Genomic DNA, 23,582 nt, shown 5'->3' with positions numbered 1-23,582 from the left:
TTTGCTGAAAATGGTGAGTTGCATAGCAGGAGACCCTAATTTGGAAAGCAGTTATGAAGACAGACTCTGAGCAAAAGTAATCAGCAGCCAATATGCAGTCATATAGAAGAGAGCCAGTAGAAGTGTGTAAGCCTTGAAGTCTCCGCTGGAGGCATGCTGTAGATGCAGGGTGTCATTAGCACAAGGTTTCTGTGGCTAAGCTACCACCTAAGAGCTGGATAGATCCTTCCTTCTGAGCCTCTGCTGCCTAATAGGACGTGCGCCTCGTGCCCATCAACCGGTTGCGATGATGTCCTCATTTTTCGTTTCTCACTACCATGATGGTCCAATTCGTCGAAGCCAGATTGTGTGGCATGGTGCTCATGTTACCATTTTCCTCTCTTGCTCATGTAACTGATCGCTTGAACATGCTTGTGAGTTCTAACTTGTAGTCAGTCCCTTCTCTGATTCATGACCTAGTAATGTATGTGATTACGTGAGGAAAACACCTACCACCTTACATATGTCACATCCTGGCCAAGATAGAGCACGCTATTGTTAATGTCACTGGATGTTTCTACCATGATGAGCAGTTTCCTCTTTTTGCAATATTTACTCTGTAATCCCTTTGATGAGCCTCTTGTCATCATTTGATAACAATTTTGAAATGTTATCCTGGATGTATGCAGATGCTTCCATATGTATTAGCCTGGGATAGGAAACGGCAAGAAGTGAGTCTCTCTGGGCTGGGTGTACACCTCCATGTATAAGCAAACCTTCCATGAACCTCCTTAAGATGTCCATCTGAAAGGAAGCTTCATTGTAAGGCTGACTTTCAATCAGACCTAGCATTATGAAGGCTGGTGCCATCACAGACCATGGATATGGATAAGAGCTGCACACTTGGATGGTGGAGAGCTTCGGGGTCCTCAAGCCACAGAGCCCAATAGCAGAAGCATGAGGGCCCGACTTCAGAGCTCCACAACCCACATAAAAAGCCAAGTGCAATGGTATGTGCCTGTAATCCCAGTGATGGGGAGATGAGAGGTGGGAGACAAAGACAGGTGGATCCCAGGAAACTCATGGGGCAGCTGTCTGGGTCCACATGGCAAAATTCTAGGTCAATGAGACACCCTGTCTCAAATAAAAGTTGGAAGGTGCCTGAGAACTATACCCAAAGTTTTCCTCTGACCTCCCCCCACACAGAGAACATATACATATGTGCACCCTCACATTCAAATTCACACATACATACACACAAAAAGGTAAAGGAGAAAAAGACCAAAAATAGAAACAATTCTAAATGCAGGAGCCTTATACACAGAAGTCGAAACATTCAAAAGAAGACATTTGGGCATTTTATGAATGGGGCCTCATTTATACTCAGAAACAGGTTTATCAGTTGTGAAAGTTACTACCCCCTCCCCGTGTATACTTCATAAACCATAAGAAGAAATGCACAGTGTTATAGCACCATGTCATCTGAAAACTTATACTTTTAAGGGCCTTAAAACAACCAGTTTTTCTGCAATGTAAACTTTTAATAAAAGCGACCCAACTTCTTAACTTTGTGATTTCACATAGTCCTCTACAAAATTCATCCTTGATAACCATGCAATCAAGTTACAATAAAGAAGGGAGGCAGAATCTCATAAAAATAAGTTTATAATTTCTTGTTGGGCCACATTTTAGCTGTCTTAAAGCAAATGCCTTCTTTGCCTACAGATCTGAAATATTAAAGTACTATGTCAGGATAAGGAATTGATTCAGTGGGTGAATCACTTGCCACAAAAGCATGAGGAACTGAATTTGAGTTCCCAGAGCCCATCTAAAGCCAGACGCAGAAGTCCAGACACAGAAGTGTACATCTGTAAGTCCAAAGCTTCTAAGGCAAGGTGGGAGGCAAAGAGAGGAGAGCCCAGGGAAGTTTTCAGGCCATCGAAACCGGCATATAAAGCAGAGGAGCAATAACAAAGACCTCCTACCTCAAGCTTTTCTGAGCTCCATAAGTACAATATGCATGTGTGTGTGTGTGTGTGTGTGTGTGTGTGTGTGTGTGTGTGTGTGTGTGCGTGCGCGCACACACACACACACACACACACACACACACACACACTACCCAAAATTTTGGGTGTCCCTTTCTGATTTTCAGGTGATACTGATGAAAATTGGATTCTCCTCTCAGAGTTTAGTCCCAAAGAATTGAAGACAATTTTAGTGGGGTTTAAGAGAAAATCCCTAGAGCAGACAAACTGGAAATCACAGTTGCCTGGAGAAGAGAATGAAGAAGAGAAGGGGAAAAGCCATGCTACTTAAGTTAAGTAGACATGGAAGTCAAACACATGGTGAACAAATCGCCAATAGCAGGTAAGGAGGCTTTAGACAAAGAATAAGGAACCCCAAAATATGAGTGTGGAAAAAAATGACATACATAGGTTCTAAGAAAGACATAGAAAAACACAAAGGGAAAATTCGGACCTTTCTGCACCAGGTGGGCAGACCCAATGAGCCCCATGGCGACTTGTAGGGACTTGGTTAGAGTGGTCAGGAATTCTGGAAAGAAGTAGTATGGTATCTCATTAAAGGAATTATGATTCTGCCTATCTCTTTAGCATGACTTAAGGTAAATTTGCCTTACGAGGGTCCTTCTCTTGGCCAGGTGATTGACATGGCCCAAATGTAGTGGGGCCACCCAGGCCAACCCACCCAGGTCAGTGATTCTATTCTCTTGACCAGGAGATTTCCATTAAAGGACCTTTATTGCTACTTTAACATGTGCACACACATCATATACACTCACAAAAATAGTACCAGCCACCCCTTATGAAATTTATTTGTATAAAGGTTCATAGCAAGTCTAAAGAAACTGTATCTAGATGGTCTTCATTTTCCTGACTATCACAAAGAGATTGAGCTTCCATTTTCTTTCTCATGTGCAGTATAATTTCAGCTACAACAGTTCCTCAGAGGTAGGGTTTGGTAATGAGATTCCAAGGGCACTGACAACAGCTATTGAAGGTCACCAATATTGGTTCTGATCACAGTACGTAACCCATTAATCTGCGCATGGTAGATGTGAAGTAAATACATACATGAACAATTAATTACAGCATTACTTCCTGCACGAATCAAAGTAAAGAATCATTGTAGAAACAAGAGTTTGTGGAAGAGATGACAGTCTAGAAGAAAATTAGGGAGGAAACCTGGAGAAAAAATGTGAGCTTGCAGAAGAGCTGCTGCCTTTCATATAGCACAGTGGGGGCCCAGAAGCAGAAAAGATTTAGAAGGTGATTAAGTCTGACATTCTGACTGCCCAGAAGTGCAGAATCTTTGGAGGTTCTCCCAGCATCACAGAGTTCTTTTGATGTGTAAACAAATCTCACTGGCCTGTCAATCAAATAAATGCTAATGGGATTATTGGCTCTGTTTGATTTTGCTGTTGTTGTTGTTAAACATTTGAGATGTGTTTCCATCAGAAAGGACGGACTCCAAACTAAAAGGTAGAATCGCAATTGCTTTAAACAAAATAGAAGTCAATGTCACTCATGAAATGTACTTAAGGCTAAATGGTCAAAAGGCTGAGGAAGAGTTCTTGACCTTAGGGGTTGGGAATTAAAACTACCTAGTAGATAAAGGATTGTTTATTCTCCACACAAACCTTAAAAAATCATCTTGAGTGTTTTTTGGAGGATGTTAAACCAAAGAAGACACTTTACTAAATTAGAATATTACTTAATTCAGAGCAGAGAAAGGTCATAAAAACCAAAGGCATTTACAAGTCAAAGCTGGGAGCCAGAGAGAATGACTGAATAAGGAAGTCATCCTACAGAGGAGGGAATGGGGTACCCAGCAAGACAAAGCTGAGATGTCATACAATGCTTAGATGATGCCCAGAGTAAGTTGTGTTCATGGTTTTCCATCCCAAGCAGGCTGTCATAGATGTCTTTATGTCTGGAATTTCTTTATATTCTTTCAATTAATTAACTATACTTTGGCTGACACTAATCTTAAGTATAATGAACTTTCCCCCTTTTGAATAACAACTGATCTCTCATTGAGATCAAGTTTTCTGCAGACAGCAGAATAGCTGATAGTTATAAGCTGCCTTGATCATAAAGCAGGTATCCTGAAAAAAAGCAAGCAATCTAATGTTTTTTGTTTTTTGTTTTTTGTTTTTTTTGAGCAATGCTTCCCTTTCTTGGGCCTTTTTATCCTTTACAATATTAGCTTCTTTTCTGTTTTTGTTTTGTTTTGTTTTGTTTTATTAAGCAAAGGAATTAATCATTAGTTGAGCAAATATATTTATTCATTAATAAAATAAGTATTTATGGTGCATCAATTCAGTGGCAGGCCCTATCTTAAGGACAAAGAATGAAAGAAGTTAATGGCACGTGTTCACTGTCTTTAGGGATTTCCCACAGGAGGGAGAAATGTGTGTTCCTGCTAATGTAGCATTATGAATAGAAACCTGCTCAAACAAGTTCATGAGAAAGATTAAGAGGGCATAAGCACATTTCATGGACTGAAAGGTAAGAAGGGTAACTAGATCTCTCACATAGCTGAAAAAAGGAAATAGAGATATAGAACTCAGACTCAGTCTCATCTTTCTCTCAAAAGAACCTGGAAGACTCAAGAAAGAAGTTGGTTCAATCTCTGTGAGCCCCTAGGAGCCCAGTTGATTCTGTGAGTTTTCTTGTGGTGTCCTTGACCTCCCCTGGCTCCTACAATCTTTTTTTCCTCTTCTTCTGCAGGATTCCCCAAACTCTGCCTAATGTTTGGCTGTGGGTCTGCATCTCTTTTCATCAGTTGTTGGTTGAAGTGTCTCTGATGACAATTGGGCTAGACACCAATCTGGTCACAGGAGATGGTCAGTTCAGGCTACATATCTGCTATTGCTAGGAGTCTAAGCTGGGGTCTTCTTGTAGATTCTTGGGAGATTCCCTTGTACCAGGTTTTTACCTGACCCTGAATTGCTCCCCCCTTCCAGTAGTCTCTTTCAGCACTTTCTCCTTCTGCTCCCCACAACCTGATCACTCATATCCCCACACCAACCCACCCTCGGTCCACTCATGAAATCTCTTCTATTTCCCCTTCCCAGGGAGATCTGGATGCCCCCCCACCCCATGAACTCTCCTTTTTACCTAGTCTCTCTGGATCTGTGGATTGTAGCATAGTTATTCTTTATTTTATAGCTCATATGCACTTATGAGTGAATACATACCATGTTTGCCTTTCTGGGTCTGGGTTACCTCACTCAGGACAATGTTTTCTAGTTCCATCCACTTGCTTTCAAATGTCCTGGTGTCCTTGTTTTTAACAGCTGAGTTAATACACCATTGTGTAAATTTACCACATTTAGTTTATCCATTCCTTGGCTGAGGGACATCTAGGTTGTTTTCAGCTTCTGGCTATTACAAATAAAACTGCTATGAACATAGTTGAGCAAATGTCCTTGGGACTGACCTAGGCACTCTGTATGTATGTTACAATTGTGTAGCTTGGTCCTTTTGTGGGACTCCGAGCAGTAGGAACAGGGGCTATCTCTGACTCATTTACTGGCTTTTGGGACCGTACTCCTCATACTGGGTCACCTTGCCCAGCATTAATACATGCGGAAGTACTTAGTCTTATTGCAACTTGATATGCCATGTTTTGTTGATACTCATGGGAGACCTGCCCTTTCCTAAACAGAAATGGAGGAGGAGTAGGTTAGGGGATGGGAACAGAGGGAGGATGGTGGGAGGAACTGGGAGAAGAGGGAGGGGAAATTGCTACCTGGTTGTAAAATAAATAAATTTATTTTTTAATAAAGAAAGAAGTTTTGAAGTTTTGGAGGGAGCATGGATGACTGACATAAATAAACATATATGAAATTTAAAGTAACTTAACTTTTAAAAAGCTTCTATGATGAGGGTTGAGAAATGCACTAATCTATAGATATAAAAAAGGAACTCACGGGGCAGTTTATTTCCATCTCCATTTAACAAATAATGTCAGGGTCTCCTCCAGGGCTCCTATCCATCCACAGTGTTTGTTTTACTCCAGCTAATGGTAACAGATACAGGTTGTGTCTTGTGAGCCAGTCTTTAAATCCAGGCAGAGTGGTTGGATACTCCCATCACACTCAGGTCATTATTACACCAGTGGGTAGGTATATCTCACTAGGCCAGTCATTATAGTACCTCCCAATATTCACAGAGATGTAAGACTATTAATAAACTTCTCTGCCCTGATAGCATGCACAGAATCTTCTAGCACTATGAAAGCTAGCCAGCAGAGATGAAATTTCCAGGTTGATATCAGCTTGATATCTTCACGTCCTATATGGCTCAGGTATGTGATGTTTTCAGCAATAGGTTCTTATCATCAAGCTCTGGAAGATATCCAAGAACAATAGCAATGGCTGGTAATGTTTGAAAGTGTCTACAGCATCCCACTGAACAACTCAAAAAGCACTGGGATAGCTTATAATGATAGCTTATAATGTCTTATTTCAAGTGATAGCTTATAATGTCGGGAAAAAGCATTGTACCCCCATGATATGGTAACTTCATTAAAATTCCTTTTCTATGTGTGTGTGTGTGTGTGTGTGTGTGTGTGTGTGTGTGTGTGTGTGTGTGTGTGTATCTTAGGATGCTTCTACAGTAGGATTTCCTATGGCATTTTCCAAAGGTCTTTAGTACTAATTACTGTAGTACTCCCTCCTCCACCTGCCCTCCCATCCCCAATACCATTTAACCCTTCCAGTTCCATTATTCCTCCTTTACTTTTCATAGCACCTACATTCTGCTTCCTTTTCCCTGAAATCACCCTCCCACATTGCTAGTTTCCCACCTTCTGTGGTTACTCCAATGTAAGGACACATATCTAAAAACTCAAAGCAAACATACACATATGAGAGAGAACATAAATCATTTGTCTTTCGGGGTCTGTGTTACCTCACTGAAAATTCTTATTTCCAGCTCCTTCCATTTACTTGTGAATTTTGTAATTTCATTTTTTCTTGACAGTTGAATAATATTCCATTGTGTAGTGTAGCACATTTTCATTACTTATTTAGCACCAGTGGATATCTAGGTTGTTGACACTCCCTGGCTATTATGAACAGAGCATCAATGAACACTGCCAATCAAGTATCTCTCTAGTAAGTGTGGAATAGGCCCAGGAGTGGCTTTGATAGATTACATGGTAAATCTAGTTCTAGCTTTTAAGGAGCTTCTACACTGATTTTCATTGTGGCTACACCAGGCTCCACTCCCACCAGCAGTATAAGCAGTGTTCCCTTTTCTGTGCCAGCATTTATTGTCATTTGTGGGTCTTGTTGTTGTTGTTGTTGTTTTATCCTGGCCATTTTGACTGCAGTAAGATAAAATCTTAAAATAGGATAACAATAATAAGCATGCCAAAATTGATGAAAAGCCCACAAGGCCTCCACCCCACACAAAGAACTGTAAGCAACTAAGGAAAGCAGGGGACAAGAGAGGTGATCTTCTTCAAGGAAGAACATACCAACTGCTTGTCTGGTGCCCAACAGTCAGTCCTGAAAACATACATAAAGGTAGCATTACACACTTAACAGTTTACATTTAGAAATAGATAAGTATGCACATAAATGAATGCAATACAATTAGTGAAGAAAGAGGCCATGAATTTAAAGGAGAGCAGGAAATGGTGGATGAAAGGGTTTGGAAGGAGAAAAGGGAAGGAAAAAATGTTGTAATTAAATGATAAACCCAAAAATAAAATAGAAAAATGCTACCTTTTCTCCAATGCATGTTTTTGGCCACTTTGTCAAAAATCAGGAGGCTGTGAGAATGTGAGCTTATGTGTGTGCCCTCAATTCTATCGATCATTACATCCATATTTAAGTTAGTCTTGTGTTGTGTTTACTACTATAGCTCTGTAGTTTAACTTGCAGTTGGGGATAAGGGGATCTTAAGTAGTGTTTTTATTGTTCGGGATTGTTTTTGCCTATTCTGGGTCTTTTGTATTTCCACATGAATTTTGAGGTTATCTTTTTCAACTTCTGTGAATAATTTCTTGGGAATTCTGATGGGGATTGCATTGAATCTGTACATTGCTTTTGGTTAGATGGTCATTGTTGCGACGTTAATCCTACTAACTCATGAGCATGGGAGATCTTTCCATCTTCTGGTGTCTTTTCAGTTTCATCAGTATCTTAGTCTTTATTGTACAAGTACTTCATTTCCTCTGTTAAAGTTATTCCAAGTAATTTTCCTGGGGCTATTTGAATGGAATTATTTCCCTGATTTATTTCTCAGTATGTATGTCATCGGTGTACAGAAAGGCTACTGGTTTTGTATCCTGCTACTTTGCTGAATATGTTTATCAGTTGTATGAGACTTCCAGTTGTTGAAAGACCTTAGGGTCTTTTATCATATCATCTAGAAAGGATGGTATTTTGATATCTTCCTTTCCAATTTATATCCCCTTTATCTCTTTTTCTTCCTTGATTGTTTTAGGTAACAATTCAAGTACTGTGCTGAACAGGAGTGGAGAAAATGTTGCCAATGTAGAAATGCTTTGAGTTTTTCCTTCATTTTGCATGATTTTGGCTGTGGGTTTATTGTATATTGCCTTTCCTATGTTGAGATATGTCCCCTTTATCCCTAGATTCTCCTGAACTTTTATCAGTAGGGATTTTGGATTTTGTCTAAGGCTTTTTTTTTTTTTTTTTTTTTTTTTTACGGTTTCTCACTTAATTTGCAGCTCACCACTTTGACTGGCCACTGAGTCTTTGTGATCTACCTGTCTCTACCTCCAGCACTGATTCATGCTGCCACTCTCGATCTATATGTGGGTGATCCAACCCCATGTTCTTGTGTTTGCCTACTGAGATATCTCCCCATCTCAATATCTGAAAATTTATAGCAATCAAGCTCACATCTCAGAAAGAAAATTATAATTACAAGTATAAGTGCATACTGAAGACAAGATAAGGAAATACAGATTATGTAGAAGACTGTGTCTTAGGTACTGTCCTATTGCTGTGAAGAGACACCACGATCAAGGCAACTAATAAAAGAAAACATTTAATTGAGGGGCTTGCTACAGTGCAGAAGGCTAGTCTGTTATCATCATGGTGGGGAGCATGGTGGCAGACAGGCAGACATGGTGGTAGAGAAGTAACTGAGAGCTATATCCTGTTATCCAGGCAACAGACTTGGTGTGGGCTTTTGAAACCTCAAAGCCCAGCCCAGTGACACACTTCCTACACCAACAAGGCCATGCCTACTAATCCTTCTAGTCTCAAATAGTTCTACTCCCTGGTGACTAAGCATTCAAATATATGAGCCTGTGGGGGCCATGTTCATTCAAACCACCATACCTGCCAACTGGTGAGAAATCTTGCAAGCAACAACAGAAGGAGGCCCAGGTAGCCATGGCACAGGGCATACAAAGTTAGTTTGGTGGCAAGGTGTCTTGGTGATAGCCCTGAAAAAGGAGAACAGAGTTTTCTAGAATGATGTTTCTATAGGAATGAAATAAGCAAGATGAACAAGAAGCAAGAAGAGATCAGAAAGGAACATGAGGAACCTCATCAGCCTCCCCTCCCTCATTCAAAAAAATTCTGGCCTAGCTCTGAGAGAAGAAAAACATAGGAAAGCCTCTTTCCACCCATGATCAGCCTCAGAGTGTTCAAAGACTCTTCCAAGTGCTCATTGATGCTAAAACAATGTACACAATCATACTGAGGCATTGGTTGCCCATGCCACTTATTATTTTCTCTGGCTGTGTAAGACAAATGTTGAGTAATGGTCATCAATATGGAGGGAAGCAAGGAGACCAGTGAATTTTAATGCTGTAGAATAGGAAAAGTCCTTAATATGTTTTCAGATGTCTTAACTAGCTTTTAGGAAATGGATTTTCTTGTTTCTAACCATCCATTTGTAGTAGAAGATGAAAATTTTCTGGAAGACCCTTTACTGGGAGGGCTATCACTCTGAAGGCTGAAATCTGACACTATAGAAGATGGAAAGACCAAGATCCAGGGTGAGGAAGGAATTCTCCCTGATCGCCAAAGGCTGTTCTTTGCTGTTAAGCAGCTGGAATATGGCTGTATTTCCTCTGACTACACTCAAAAGGAACCCACCCTTCATATTACGCTGAGATTTCCTGAGTCTTACCCCACTCCCAAGAAGAATAAGCAGAAGATAAAGAAGAGTAAACTAGCTGTCCTGCAGTACGGTAGATTCAATGAAAATGGCAAAGGTAGTCACCTTCAGTAAGAGCATCCTTTGAAGAATAAGGTGCTAGGATTTTTACAGACATCTATGTTGACAGACATTACAGTGGCAAGTGTTGTCTGGCTGACTGCCCCAACAAACCAGGAAACAAGGGATAGTGTATGAGTTAATAAAATGATAAGACCTGGAGGAAGAAAAGAAACTACTGCTTATTGAATTTTGATACAATATTAGAAGATTGTCTAAAATTGCCATGGGTGTAGAAACTACACATCTGCATGACAACACACTAATCCTTATGATTTAACTCAAAGGATCACAGCAGCAGGATCACATGTCAAGCCAGATATGTGAATTAACATGTCTATTTTTCAGCCAGATACTGGTAATAATTAACAAAAATATAAAGCAATGCTGCTCTTTTCATGGGTTGATTTACATCCAAAAGAGGTTATTTTCTTTAATACATCACATTTATGAAAATATGTAATGGTTACTGGTATTAAAAATTAATTTACAAACATCTGAAAATGCTCTGTTTTAATATTTTATATGGTAAACGTAATAAAAACAAAAGTTCCTTATAAGTTTGAATGGCATAAAAGGATCCTGAGGCTACAGTGGGAAAACTCAGTCATTGCCTTATTTCCTGAAGTGAATGTGGCTTCCCAACTAACTAACCCAGGAAAGGTATGTGTGAGGTAAGACTTCAGAAATAATTTTGTCTTAGCCACTTCATGATGGCTAAACATTGCAATCCACAAACTTGCGCTTCCTTTCCTAACATTTTTGCCTGCTCAACAAAACAAAACAAAACAAAACAAAAACAGCTAACTCCTTATCTGCTCTGCCTCGACAGCAGCATGGTGCTGATTTGTCCTGTTCTAAAAGCAACATCCCCCCAAAGGTGCACTTTCTTCTCCCCAAGGCAGACAAAACACTTTAAAAGAGCCATCCTGCTTCCCAAACGAGAGTCTGCTCCAAACAGAACTCACATTTCAGTGAGTCAGAAGGAAACAGACAGATAGTCATCTCCCTGAAACCTGGCAGACTGCCCACCAGGAGACTGTGAGCTGCCCAGCTGTGTGTCAGGGTTAGTGAGCAGCCACCTCAGGTCTTACTAAGCACAACACACACACAAAGTCAGAAGTGTCTGATAGGATCAGTGAGTAAAACTAAACAGCGGTGGTTGAGAGAACAGGAAGCATCCTGGGACTATAAGGTCCTGGGATGCTGAATTTATAGTGTTAATCATAAGTTCTAGCGTCTAGTGAGTGTAGACTTGGTACGGTCATGAGTCTAGCATATCATCTAGTCTTGCCTATTTAGCAAGATCCAGACCTGTGAGAGACACGAAAAGGTCAATGGCTCCTGAGGAGCAACAGACAGGTTTGTTCCCTGGCCTCCATACATATGCACCCATCCAGAAACATGCATCTCACACACAAACCTATACACACATGCACACACACGCACAAAACAAGAATTCAAGGTTTCAACTCGACCCATCGCTTAGTAAACAGATAAGTGTTTGGTCTTTACCAAGCAGTTACATCTGTTCTACCTAGAAGGGTCTTGCTGTCCCATGGACCCAGGGAGTCCTTTCCTGCTTATGGGCCCGCTCCCAAAAGCTTTTGAATGATGTTAGTAATAGCGATTAGACTAGCAATTCGTTAATCAAACCTTTTGATTGCCTCATAGAAAGCAGTCATTGGAATAACTCTAGTGTAGTCAGTGTGTAGGAATCTATGGCTGAGCCTTTGGAGAAAAGTCGGAATTAGAGGCGATTAAAAGTGGATATTCTGGGGTTGGGGATTTAGCCCAGTGGTAGAGCGCTTGCCTAGCAAGCACAAGGCCCTGGGTTCGATCCTCAGCTCAAAAAAAAAAAAAAAAAAAGTGGATATTCTATTTCTTGGATCTGGAAGTGAAAGAGTAAGATATAGAACGCTGTCTCTCCAGAGTCTGAAAGACCGGAAAATGGTGACGGCACAAACTAGAGGAAGAGTTGTGAGTCTTCAGCGGCTCTTCCCTCTTCTCACCTGTCCAGAAATAAATCAAGTAAACTCGGCAATCCAACTCCCTCATCACCTCGGAAATGAACAGTCCCCTCCTCTCTCTCTCACACACACCCCTCTGTGGTGCAAAAATAGTACCTCGGGGATAATCATAACTTGAGAGCAGCTCTTTCTGATGAGTTAGTGTCGAACCTGGTCATTCTGAGCTTATTTCTGTCCCTTTCTCCACCCACTCAGGAAAAGCAGAGACGGGCACGCACGTAGTAGCAGCCTAGGAGCAGCGTTCAGGGCTCATGGCTTCCTGCTGAGAGCTATAGTGGGCTGTGGTCTGATATAACTGCACTGGGGGTCTGGCTAGGGGTTTCCTGTAGACAGAGGACAAGTGTGGGGGGTTGCGGGGAGTGGTCCTGAACTCTTGGGTCGGGTGTGCTAGGACAGTCCGAGACAGGGCAGGAAAGGTCACCAGGCAGGCGGTCCCATCCGCACTGCCTGCAGGATGTGGGGGTTGGGTGGGAGTCGCAGGATCGTGGCTCGCTGTGTGGAGCCCTGGAGGAGTTGCAGCCGCTGCTGCAGGGGCTGGGCTCCGTGGGGCGTGGCAGGGCAGATCCGGAGTTTGCCCAGGCTGAGGGGCGGGCAGGGGCGGGTCCTAGCTCAGAAGCTGCTGCAACTTTTCCTTGCTCTCATCCAGGCCGGGAGAGAAGTCCTCGGGGCAGCTTCTGTAAAGTCTCTAACTTCTGGGAGCCCTCGACCAAGGGTACTGTGTGCACCTCCAGAGCACCTTAGATTTCCCAAAGCAGACCCAAGATGGAGCCGGGACAGGCAGGGGGCGCGCTTCTGCTGCGGCTGCTAGCGCTCCTCGCTCAAGGTAAGTCTGAACTCCGGTGCGGTGCGTCTGCTAGGCTGGAGAGACCCGCAGTGGTCCTGGGACAGCCGCGAGGGATCTAGTGCAGCTGGAGAGCTGGTGGAGGAGTCCGCTCGGCATCCACGTGGACTCGGGATCCCGGCATCGTGGAGCCGCTTAGACAGACAGACAGACAGACAGACACACACACACACACACACACACACACACACACACACACACACACACACACACACGTCCGGATTAAGACGTGTTTCACCCGGTCAAGCACCCTTCAAAGTCATCTTTCGAAGTGCTTTGTGCTTAGATGTTCTCACACTCACACATTCGGAGCCTTAGTGGGTGGCCCGCAGACCGTGCATCCCACTTCCCAACTTCCTACAGAGCTATTATAGACTGGGCAGGTGCTGAGCTAGCCCGGAATCAGGAACCTGGGATCTAGCGCAGTCCTGCAGCTTCCACAGCTCCCAAAGAGAGGCTTTGCAGGAACCCCTGATGTGTATTTTTCACCCCACAGTCGTGCACAAAGCCCCCTATTTCTTATTTCAGAAAGGCGCACTGGTATTTCTTTTCACAGGAGGGAGGAAAGCCAAGCACCCCTTAAACACTAGGCGGAGGGGAATTCTTCCTTCCCTCCTGCCTTCCTCTCATTGTTATGTCGTCCTTCAAAGAAAGTAAACTTAAGCCAGTTCTATCCACTTTCTTCATCTTAGACATCGCAAAGGGATTAGCTGAGGCCAGAGCTAGGCTGCCTGGCCTGACTTTCTTTGCCTAAGTGAGGAAGGAGGGTGGGGGAACCAGCTGGCTGCTGGGAGATTCAGGAGAACTTTCTCTCCACCTTTATCTATATCCTGCATATGCCCAAGATGAAGGCTTTGGGGGCAATTGCATCTGGACTCTAAACAGCTAACAGAACTTAATGTTAAGTTCTGTTAATTGACTAGTTGTCAATTATTTTTACAAAGGAAAGCATTCCCTAAACTGTGCTTCTCTGGGGCTAATCTTTCTTTAAGATGGAGGAAAACTAGTCCAGGTTAGCCTTGTGGAATTTCCTGTGTGTGAGAGATAAGAGAGAACTGTACTGCCGCCCAACACTCTAGCAGATGCAGGACACCGTTAGATAATAGGATGGTACCTTGTAACCCATACTTCACACATGCTCTGTCCTGGGGACACACAATTGATCTGAGCGGCCATCAGCTCCAATCTAGGGGCTTAAGACATCTGGGTTGGATTCTGAAATTCCGTTTCTGAGGCTCTCTTAAAAGGTACTGGAAACACAAATCCAGGCTTTTCATCTCCCTTTAATTGTTGGTATTATTTGGAGAAGCTTCTGAAGCACATCATTTTCTAATCTTGAAATGTTGAGGCTTGTTCTGGGGAGGAGCCATGAGAAGGATGTTGGTGGAATGTGTTGCCGAGAGGCATGATGTCAGGTACTGGGATTTTCTTCTGTAGTTAGTTAACAAGGATGACTCAGTGTCGTCAACAAGTAGATGGGATTTCTACAGCATCTTTAAAAACTACTCCACATATTTATTCCCTCCTTTTGATTTAGTTATTCATATTTTCAAGGAACACATTTTCTCTTGATTTTAATCGTCTAATTAAATGAAATCACACAATAAAATTTTGCCATTTGAGAGGGCAGTTGAGATCCTTAGGCAGGTAGAGTGATGTTTGCTGCCTTAGGTATCTAAGGTTGACATCTAGTTGAAAGCTCTAGGCCAGCAGTACGTTAATTTTTTATTTTACCCTAGCTATATAAGCATTCAACATTATTTAGCACTAAACAGACACATATATTAGTCTTTCTAGATCATAGACATGCACAATTGTGATTGCAAATACCTACAAAAGTTTGAAGTGTAAAGGTATGCATGAATGTCTGTTTCTTCTTCTTACATTCTCTACAGCACCCAGGCAGACCATATTAGAAGACAGTTCATCTTGGATCTCATTTTGACACTTAGATTCAAGTTCATTTTCCATAACCCTTCTCACAAGTGGATAAGAGGAACAAGTGCTCAGTTTTGTTCCATATTTATCACTTTTCATTGTTCATGGGCAGGCTGAGGGTGGAAAAGAGAGATCACAAGACACATAGATAATCTGTAAACTAAGGACACATCCAGAGAGGAAATCAACTGTAACCTTAACATGAATAAAGTCACACTTTCTCCAGGGGCCTCATGGGCCAAGGAATCTTCCATATGGATTCTGGATCACATCGCCCTCTCTTTCTCCTGTAGTATTATTCTCCTTGTCTGTAAACTAGTCAATAGGTTCCTCTCATGGTAAGTTTTCCTTTTAACTTTTGATTTCCTCATGAAATGCCCCCATCCCTGGCTTCTGTTCTCTTTTTCTCCTCTCCTCTCTTCAGCTTCATTCTCACCTCCTTTGGAGGCTCTTCTTCTACCTATTGCTAGATGGTGTTTGCAGAGCTCCATCCTGGATCTCCCTCTTCATCCTAAAGGTGCTGCTAGAGCCAGCTCTTTCCCTAAGGCAGGGTCTCTAACCTCACTCACCTCTTGAGTTCAAAACACTGCATTTCCACACCGATGTGTCCGATTAACACGCCAGACTCAATATCTCCTAAACTGAACCCACTACCCGACTTCCAGAATGTCTCCTTTACAGTTCACATAGGCAGTGTGCCATGCAAGCAGGGAAGCTGATAATGTGTTTGTCATATTTTAAGTCTTACCCTTGCAATCTAGAGTCTACCAATCAATGCAACTTATATTGCACCCAGTTCCAGCCCTCATCTTCTTGTGTCAGAACCTCTATGACTTTGGAACTGGCTTGCCCATTTTGTTTCTTGTCTTTCTAGCTTATCATTCTCATCTCCAGCCATGCTACCTTTCTAAAACACTTATCTGGGTTCAGTACTCTACACCCTCACTTCAAACACTTGGTGTTTCCCACCACATCTAATACAGGGTTAAGTCCAAAATTCTTGGCATTCATAAAAGTCCTCTGCCATGTAGCTGGAGTTTTCTCCAGTCCCACCTGGGCCCGCAACTGCTCAGACCCAAATAAACACATAGATGCTTATATTAATTAAAACTGTTTGGCCTAATGGCTCAGGCTTCTTGCTAGCTAGATCTTACACTTGAATTAACCCATTTCTATAAATCTATACCTTAACATGGCTCATGGCTTACCGGTATCTTTACATCTTGCTTCTCCTGGTGGTAGCTGGCAGCATCTCCTGACTCAGCCTTCCTGTTCCCAGAATTCTCTTCTCTGCTTGTCCTGCCTACACTATACTTCATGCCTGGCTACTGGCCAATCCGCGTTTTATTTATCAACTAAATCAGAGCAACACATTCATAGCATACAGAGCGATATCCACAGCACTACCGTCTGGCTGGTAGTTTCCCTATCCAACTGTTTTTTTCTATACTGACCAATCCTACACATAAGCACACACAGGTACTCCACATATGTATACAATGTATACATTTCTAATCTTATAAACATATCCAAAGGGGTTGAAAACCACTGTATTATGTGACTTCTGGGAAAAGAATCTTCATTCTTCAGATGATATGGTTTTGTTAGATTCAGATGTGAGGGTCAAAGAAGCTTCAGCCATCCTGAAACCATGATGCCAGTCAGTTACCTGAAAGATGAAACCAAATATACTGTGGGTAGCATCACAGAAAGATGGAGAAGCAATTAGTGTCTGGTGTTGTCTTTGAGTTTCTAAATCATCAAAAGGAAATTCCACTCAACCCCTTCAAAAATTTTTATCTAATTTTAAATTTAGTTATGCTTTCTACAACTGAGAATTATTATGTGTTTCTATGGCATAATAAGTATTATGTTTTCAAACAGTTAATGAGGGACACCAAACAAAATGTGGAGCTTAGGGAAAGAAATATCATTGTGACACTAAAAATTCCAGCCTCCAGAGAAGCTTTCATAGGAACAGAAAGGAGTCATTTGAGTTTAGATCTTCCGTGGAGGACTGTGGAGGCTGCAGATTTGGTCCATCATTTTACCTGGATGAAAGTAGTATTATAGAAAGAGGAGGCAGACAGCAAGATTACTAGAAGGAGACCTGAGTTAATTCCTCTGTCAGAGAGGAACACTGACACAATGAAAACAACTCACGAAACAGACAACAGAAGCTCAGAGAAGGAAGAGAGAGAGGTCAGGGGTCATCCGGCCTTAAGGCTGTTCAACTATGGCACAGACAGAGTCTTATCTGAGGATGAGGGAAGGCTTTGAAGGTACCTGAACAAGGAAGTGATATGCTCAGATTTGCTCACTACCAGAGCACTCCAGTGACCAGGAGGAGGACAAGGGACAGAGACCAGGTAGAAGATGTCATGAACGTCTAGGAGAGAACCAGTTTTAGTGTTAGTTTACCACACCAGGAGAGATGATGATAAAGAAAAAAGACCTCAGAGAATAGCAGTGGGGAAAGAGAGTAAAGTAAAATTTAAATGCTATGAAGGAAAAGGATGATACAGGATTTGGCCATGGACTTCATTATGTCAAGGGAAAAAGATAAAGCAGATGCATCCATTCATGATATGTAACACACAATGTCCAGCCATTTATGGAGGTAAGGAGTGCTAATAGAGGCAAGTTGTAGGGAAGAGATGGTCAATTTGGAGAGGTTGAGTTAGAGACATTCTCTAGTTAGTAGACAGTGTTGTATAGTAGCCTTAGGATACGTCAAGTGAGTGAGATAGGGAGAGAAATGGGAGGTATTGCATCTGGAGACAACTGAACACATGGTGTTGATGAGTCAGGCAAAGAGAGAGGAAGAGGCCTCTAGCCAGAACTTGGGCACTACTTTAGAGGATCAGGTGAGGAACAAGTGGTATAGGGAGAGAGAGAATGGTGTCTGGAGACTTAGCAAGAAGTCTGTAGGAAGTGAGGCACCACAGAAGTTCTTAGAGAAGGAAGTGTTGGTCAACAAGACAACTTTGCAGAAGTTAAGTGAGTGTGGCTGCTTGGGTAGTGAGAATCTCCAAGGACTGAGTTAAGTAGAAGTGAGGAGTGGATGAAATGAGGTCATTCCACAAGGAACACTTGATAGAAAAGTGGAGGAGAGAGCAGAGAGAAGACAAGACAAAAGTATCCAAACAAAGATGGAAATGCTTGCACGTAACTTATTACAGTTAGATCTCAGATTTTCTAATCATACTCATTCATGGTGCATGTATAATTTTTCCAAAATTGTGTTGTAGCATCTGTACGAGTATCAAACACTCACAACCCAAGGGTGAGAGGGAACAGCTTTGGTGTCTGTGGAAAGAATCTTGGAAGAGAGAGGGGGTGGGGAAAGCTGGTATTTCTTCTTAATTTTGTGTGTATGTGTTTTGTGTGTGTGTGTGTGTGTGTGTGTGTGTGTGTGTGTGTACATACACGAGTATGTGTGTACTTGCCCATGTGCATATGTGTGGAAGCCAGATGTCTATGTTGAATGTCTTCTGCTGATTCTCTCTACTATACTTACCTATCTATCTACCTATCTACCTATCTATCTATCTATCTATCTATCTATCTATCTATCTATCTATCTATCTATCTATCTATCTATCTATCTAATCTACCTACCTACCTACCTACCTACCTACCTATCTATCTATCTATCTATCTATCTATCTATCTATCTATCTATCTATCTATCTACCTACCTACCTACCTACCTACCTATCTATCTATCTATCTATCTATCTATCTATCTATCTATCTATCTATCTACTGAAACAAGGTCTCTCCTGAATCTGGAGCTTGCTGTTACATCTAGATTGGCTAGCCAGCATCCTCCCAAGATCCACCTATCTCTGGTCTCCCTTTCATCCAAGTGCTGGGCTTATAGATATCTACTGCCATGCCCAGCTCCCTTTACATGGATGCTGGGAACCCCAAATTAGGTCCTCATGATTACAGAGCAGCCACTTTATCCACTGAGCCATCTCCTTTACCCTATTCTTAATATTGTTAGAGTTATAATTATTGCAATTGCATATATTCAGTTTTTATCCAGTCTATACCTGATGATTCGTGTACAGAAAAGTTATATTCACTATGCTGTACAAACTTAAACTGCAGACTTTTTCTAGCCCTTTCAGCTCACAGAATACTGTGGCAGCCACTGATTTTAAATATATTGTAGTTTCTCTTGATTTGTCTGTTTTCATTGCCCAAATAGTTAAAAATAAACTAGAATTGTAAGCAAAGACTCCTGCCTTATCATTCTGTGCTCTAAACCTGCAACTGCAATTCTTGCTTTTATCAGTTTAAAGTGAATGGAGACAGTCTATAGTAAGAAGCTTTCTGTATAAAAAATGAGGTTAGTGTTTAAACAGAACTAGGCAAATGAAAGCACACTGGAGGCTGTATTGTCAGTGTCTGAGATTAGTTCATTGTTGGTTAAAAAGCATGAGGAAAGCCACCGCTCCAATGGCCACATTGGACACTGGCAGCTGTCATTCATCGAAAGGTGGCCTTTGTTTGTCTTTGTGCAGGCCTGAGTTCATTGCCATGGATACCATGTAGCTGTGCAGACAGAATACAAGCTGGATTCTGGCCAGAGCAGCCAGACAGCTCTATTCTGAATTGTTTCACAGTTACATTCAGTTCCTTCAGCCCACAGCTTCTTCAATGCTTGGTAGAGTAAGAACCGTCTTGGATTTTATAACCTTTACTAAGTCTCTGGGAGACCAGAGATAGGTGGATCCTGGGAGGATGCTGGCTAGCCAATCTAGATGTAACAGCAAGCTCCAGATTCAGGAGAGACCTTGTTTCAATAGATGGATGGATGGATGGATGGATGGATGGATGGATGGATGGATAGATAGATAGATAGATAGATAGATAGATAGATAGATAGATAGATATAGTACAGAGCAACAGCAGAGAACTGGATGCATGAAGTAGATAGTTTACATTAATTGATAAGGTTTTCTAGGTATTTGTTAATGTTCTTTTGGGGGAGAGCAAAAAACAACTTAGCCTGAAAATTATAAGACTCTTACATGATCTTTATTTTTCTTTTAGAATAAAAATATAATATATAATCCTAGTGAAAATACAATACAGATTTGAAAATGATCTATGCACATATAGCAAATAAGAAATTCCTTCATTACAACCATGCTTAATATTTGCCCCCAAATAATCAGGCTGTAATAGTATCATTGCAATATTATTTCTGGTTATTGTTCAGAAGAGGGTCAAGGCCTTATGACATTGTTAGCCTCTGGTCAACATACAATCTTATAATTTCTTTTTTTGCTTCATGGCCTCCTGTCCAGATGTACTCAAGCTATTGATGCCTGATTTGCAAATCAATTTAATTCTGTTTCACTGAAGTACGTGTGTCTCAGGAAGCACACACATCCCTCATGCAATTCAGTGTCACTCCCCACGTGGACCCTTTTGGCAACTCTCACATGCTGTCTTTGAATGCTGTTTGCTCTGATTGACTGTGAGCTAGAAGAAGACAAGCCTCCTCCTTCCTCTTCTGTATCAAGGACTTTGCTAATTCTTTAAAAATTGCTCTTGCGTTTACTCATTTAGTGGAGGAGGAGTGCACACAATGGCACATGTGTGGAGGTCAGAAGACAACTTGTGGGAGTCAGTCCCCTCCTTCCACATATGGGTTCTGGGGTAGAACTCAGGTTGCTAGACTTGGCACCAAGTGTCTTAACCTGCTGAGCACCGTCACTGGCCTTGTTAACCTTTTGCTTGTGAAACACAAATGAATTTAAGAATCACAGTAGAGTTGTCCATCTTTGTGCTGATTTATAGGACTTTACCAGCCAGTTATGTGTGATCCAAAGATAGCCTTCCGCTCCATTTTATTCTCTTAATGATGTATATTGGTAATATTCTTAATGGAAATATAGTGGAACTTGGATTTTGTGATAATTGCTTTCGTTTTGTTTTATTTTAACTGTAACTTCAAGGAAAGTTCCCTAATTCAATGTTATAAAGATTTTGTATTGCATTCCCTAAAACAGTATTGACCTTGAATTTTCATGTAGACCTACATTTTTCTGTAGTAGATTTTTGTGAATGAGAGAAGTAGAAGTAAAGAATCATGTTTTTTATATAGATAACTGATAATCTTAGCAGCATTTGTTGAATGAAGAGTTCATCCTTCAGTCTCTCCTTTATCCCAGACAAGCACTGTGGATACTTGCCTCTACCTCTTGCTTCTCTACTGTCTTCCAAAATTACTCTGTCTTAATTAGAGCAGATGCACAGGATCTCCAATAGAGCATTTTTCTATTTCTTCTTCGGGAGTGTCTTGGTCTTGACATTTTAATATATAATTTGGAATTAGCTTGTTAATACCAATGCATTTCTTTAGCTTTTAAAATGTTTAGAATATTTAACTGTATTGAGTCTGTAAATTAATTTTTGGATAATGGACATACTTGTGAACAATGAGTTCTCCAACCCACCATTCTAATAAATTCTTCATTTGCTTAGGTCTTTCATCTTTTCAGTAATGATTTCTAGTTTTCTGTACAGACAACTCTTAGTGTATGTTAGATTTTCGTTAGGAATGTGATACTTTTTGATATTATTATAAGCAATGATTTCTTAAAATGGTTTTCTAAATGATATCAAGATTTTGATACATTGAAATGTAATTTCTGTATCATTATTTTATATAGTTCTGTCCCAAGATCTGACAAAGTAGTAGGTGAACTTACTCCTGAGAAAATGGTTCCCTAACCTTTAAAAGGTATGCCATCACACACACACACACACACACACACACACACACACACACACACACACACACACAATTTATTGGTTATTTTATTCATTGGTTCGAACATATTATAATCTTCTTTGATTGTAGTTGTTCATTAATTAATATATAATTTGGAATTAGCTTGTTAATACCAATGCATTTCTTTAGCTTTTAAAATGTTTAGAATATTTAACTGTATTGAGTCTGTAAATTAATTTTTGGATAATGGACATACTTGCGAACAATGAGTTCTCCAACCCACCATTGTATCAGGTATACATTCTTTTTTTAACCTTTTCTAATCCTTTCTTGTCACACTGACCTAAACAGGGCCTTCAATACAGTAACAAATGCTGTGTTGAATATTGAAAAGAAGAGGCAAGAAGAGAGTACTTGTCATGAACAGATTTCAGTATGTCAGCACCTCAGTGCTCAGTGCACTGTTGACCATGGGCTGTTCAAAGATATTCTTTCATTATACGATTCTCCTTCCCTGTTACTTTGCCAAGATATATTTTAAATTCACAGCTGATTTACTTTTATAAATATTTTTCTTCATCTTGAGGATCATGTAAATTTTCTCCTATAATCCATTAACAGGGCAAATGACATTGACTGCTTTTCAGACATGATGAAAGTCTCATATTAGTGGACTGTGTCTGGCTTGATCAACATTCGTAATGGGTTGTTGGATTAGTTTTTGTATTCATGTTCATGATTGAGATTAGTTTTTGATTCGATTTTTATGCACTCTTCCTTTGGATTTTGATGTCAAGACCGAGCTATTACCATAAAATGGAAACCATTTCCTCTTTTTTGAGTCTCTCAAATTTTTTCTGTGAGCTCACAAGATGCCTCATCCTTGCTACACAAGGATGGCTTGAGTCTCATCTCCAGAACCCATGGAAAATCAGATGTAGTGGCTTGCATCTGTAATTCCAGCACTCCTATTGGGAAATGATAGGTGGAAACAAGAGTTTCCTGGAAGCTTTCAGGCCTGCTAGCCTGGAGTGCAGAGAGCAACCGAAACAACAAGGTAGACCCTGCGGTTGCAGGAGGAAGGAGGAAGCCACCTCCTGACCATTGTCCTCCGACACTCGTATTCTCACTGGGTCACATGTGCAGGCAGAAACATGTGACATGTACACATATACCACAATATTTATGTACACATACACCACGATTTTTAGAAAAAAAGTTTGCATAAATTTAGCTCATTTTTCTCATATTCTTTTAAAGTATTTATTTGTGTGTGTGTGTGTGTGTGTGTGTGTGTGTGTGTGTGTGTGTGTGTGTGTGTGTGTGTGTAATGCCCAGAGGCCAGAAAACAGTGTTCAATCTCTGGAGTTGGGGATGCTAGCCTCCCTATGTACTGGGAACTGAATTCAGGTCCTCCAGAAGAACAGCAAGTGTTCCGAACTGCTGAGCCATGCCACAACTCCCTTTTTAATATTCTTGACAGGAAGCTCTGGAAAAAAAAGTTTTTCCTTTTTTTTTTTAACAGTGTAAATTTAAACAACAGCTTAGATATTTGAATTAGTTTTAGAATGTCTAATATTTATCTTTTTGCCCTGTAACTTTTTGTCTTTCCATTATGTCAGACTTTATTAAGTAACAATACATTCACACAGGATATCAGTTTTGTTGGCTGTAATTTACCAAGTAGTCTGGATAGTTGGCTATTACCAAACATTGGTTTTGGTTTTTCTTATAATTATTATTCCAATCTTTTTTGGAATTCCAATTGTTTACTTGAACTCTCAAATGTCTTAGTTGCTTTT

General features: G+C 40.9%; 1 protein-coding gene across 1 annotated transcript in view; it reads left to right on the top strand.

The window, feature by feature from the left end:
- The first annotated feature begins 13,006 nt into the window (after positions 1-13,006).
- Itga2 (integrin subunit alpha 2) overlaps positions 13,007-23,582 on the top strand; it is a 100,367-nt gene continuing 89,791 nt past the window's right edge. Inside the window, exon 1 of the mRNA XM_052743775.1 lies at positions 13,007-13,067. Within this exon, the coding sequence (XP_052599735.1) occupies positions 13,007-13,067 (61 nt within the window). The remainder of the gene's footprint in view (positions 13,068-23,582) is intronic.

The sequence above is a fragment of the Peromyscus californicus genome, unplaced genomic scaffold (genome assembly GCF_007827085.1).
Source record: "Peromyscus californicus insignis strain IS unplaced genomic scaffold, ASM782708v3 Scaffold_18__1_contigs__length_77618521, whole genome shotgun sequence".
NCBI lineage: Eukaryota > Metazoa > Chordata > Mammalia > Rodentia > Cricetidae > Peromyscus > Peromyscus californicus.
Note: the sequence above shows the minus strand (reverse complement) of the source record. Positions and strands in the feature narration are given on the sequence as shown.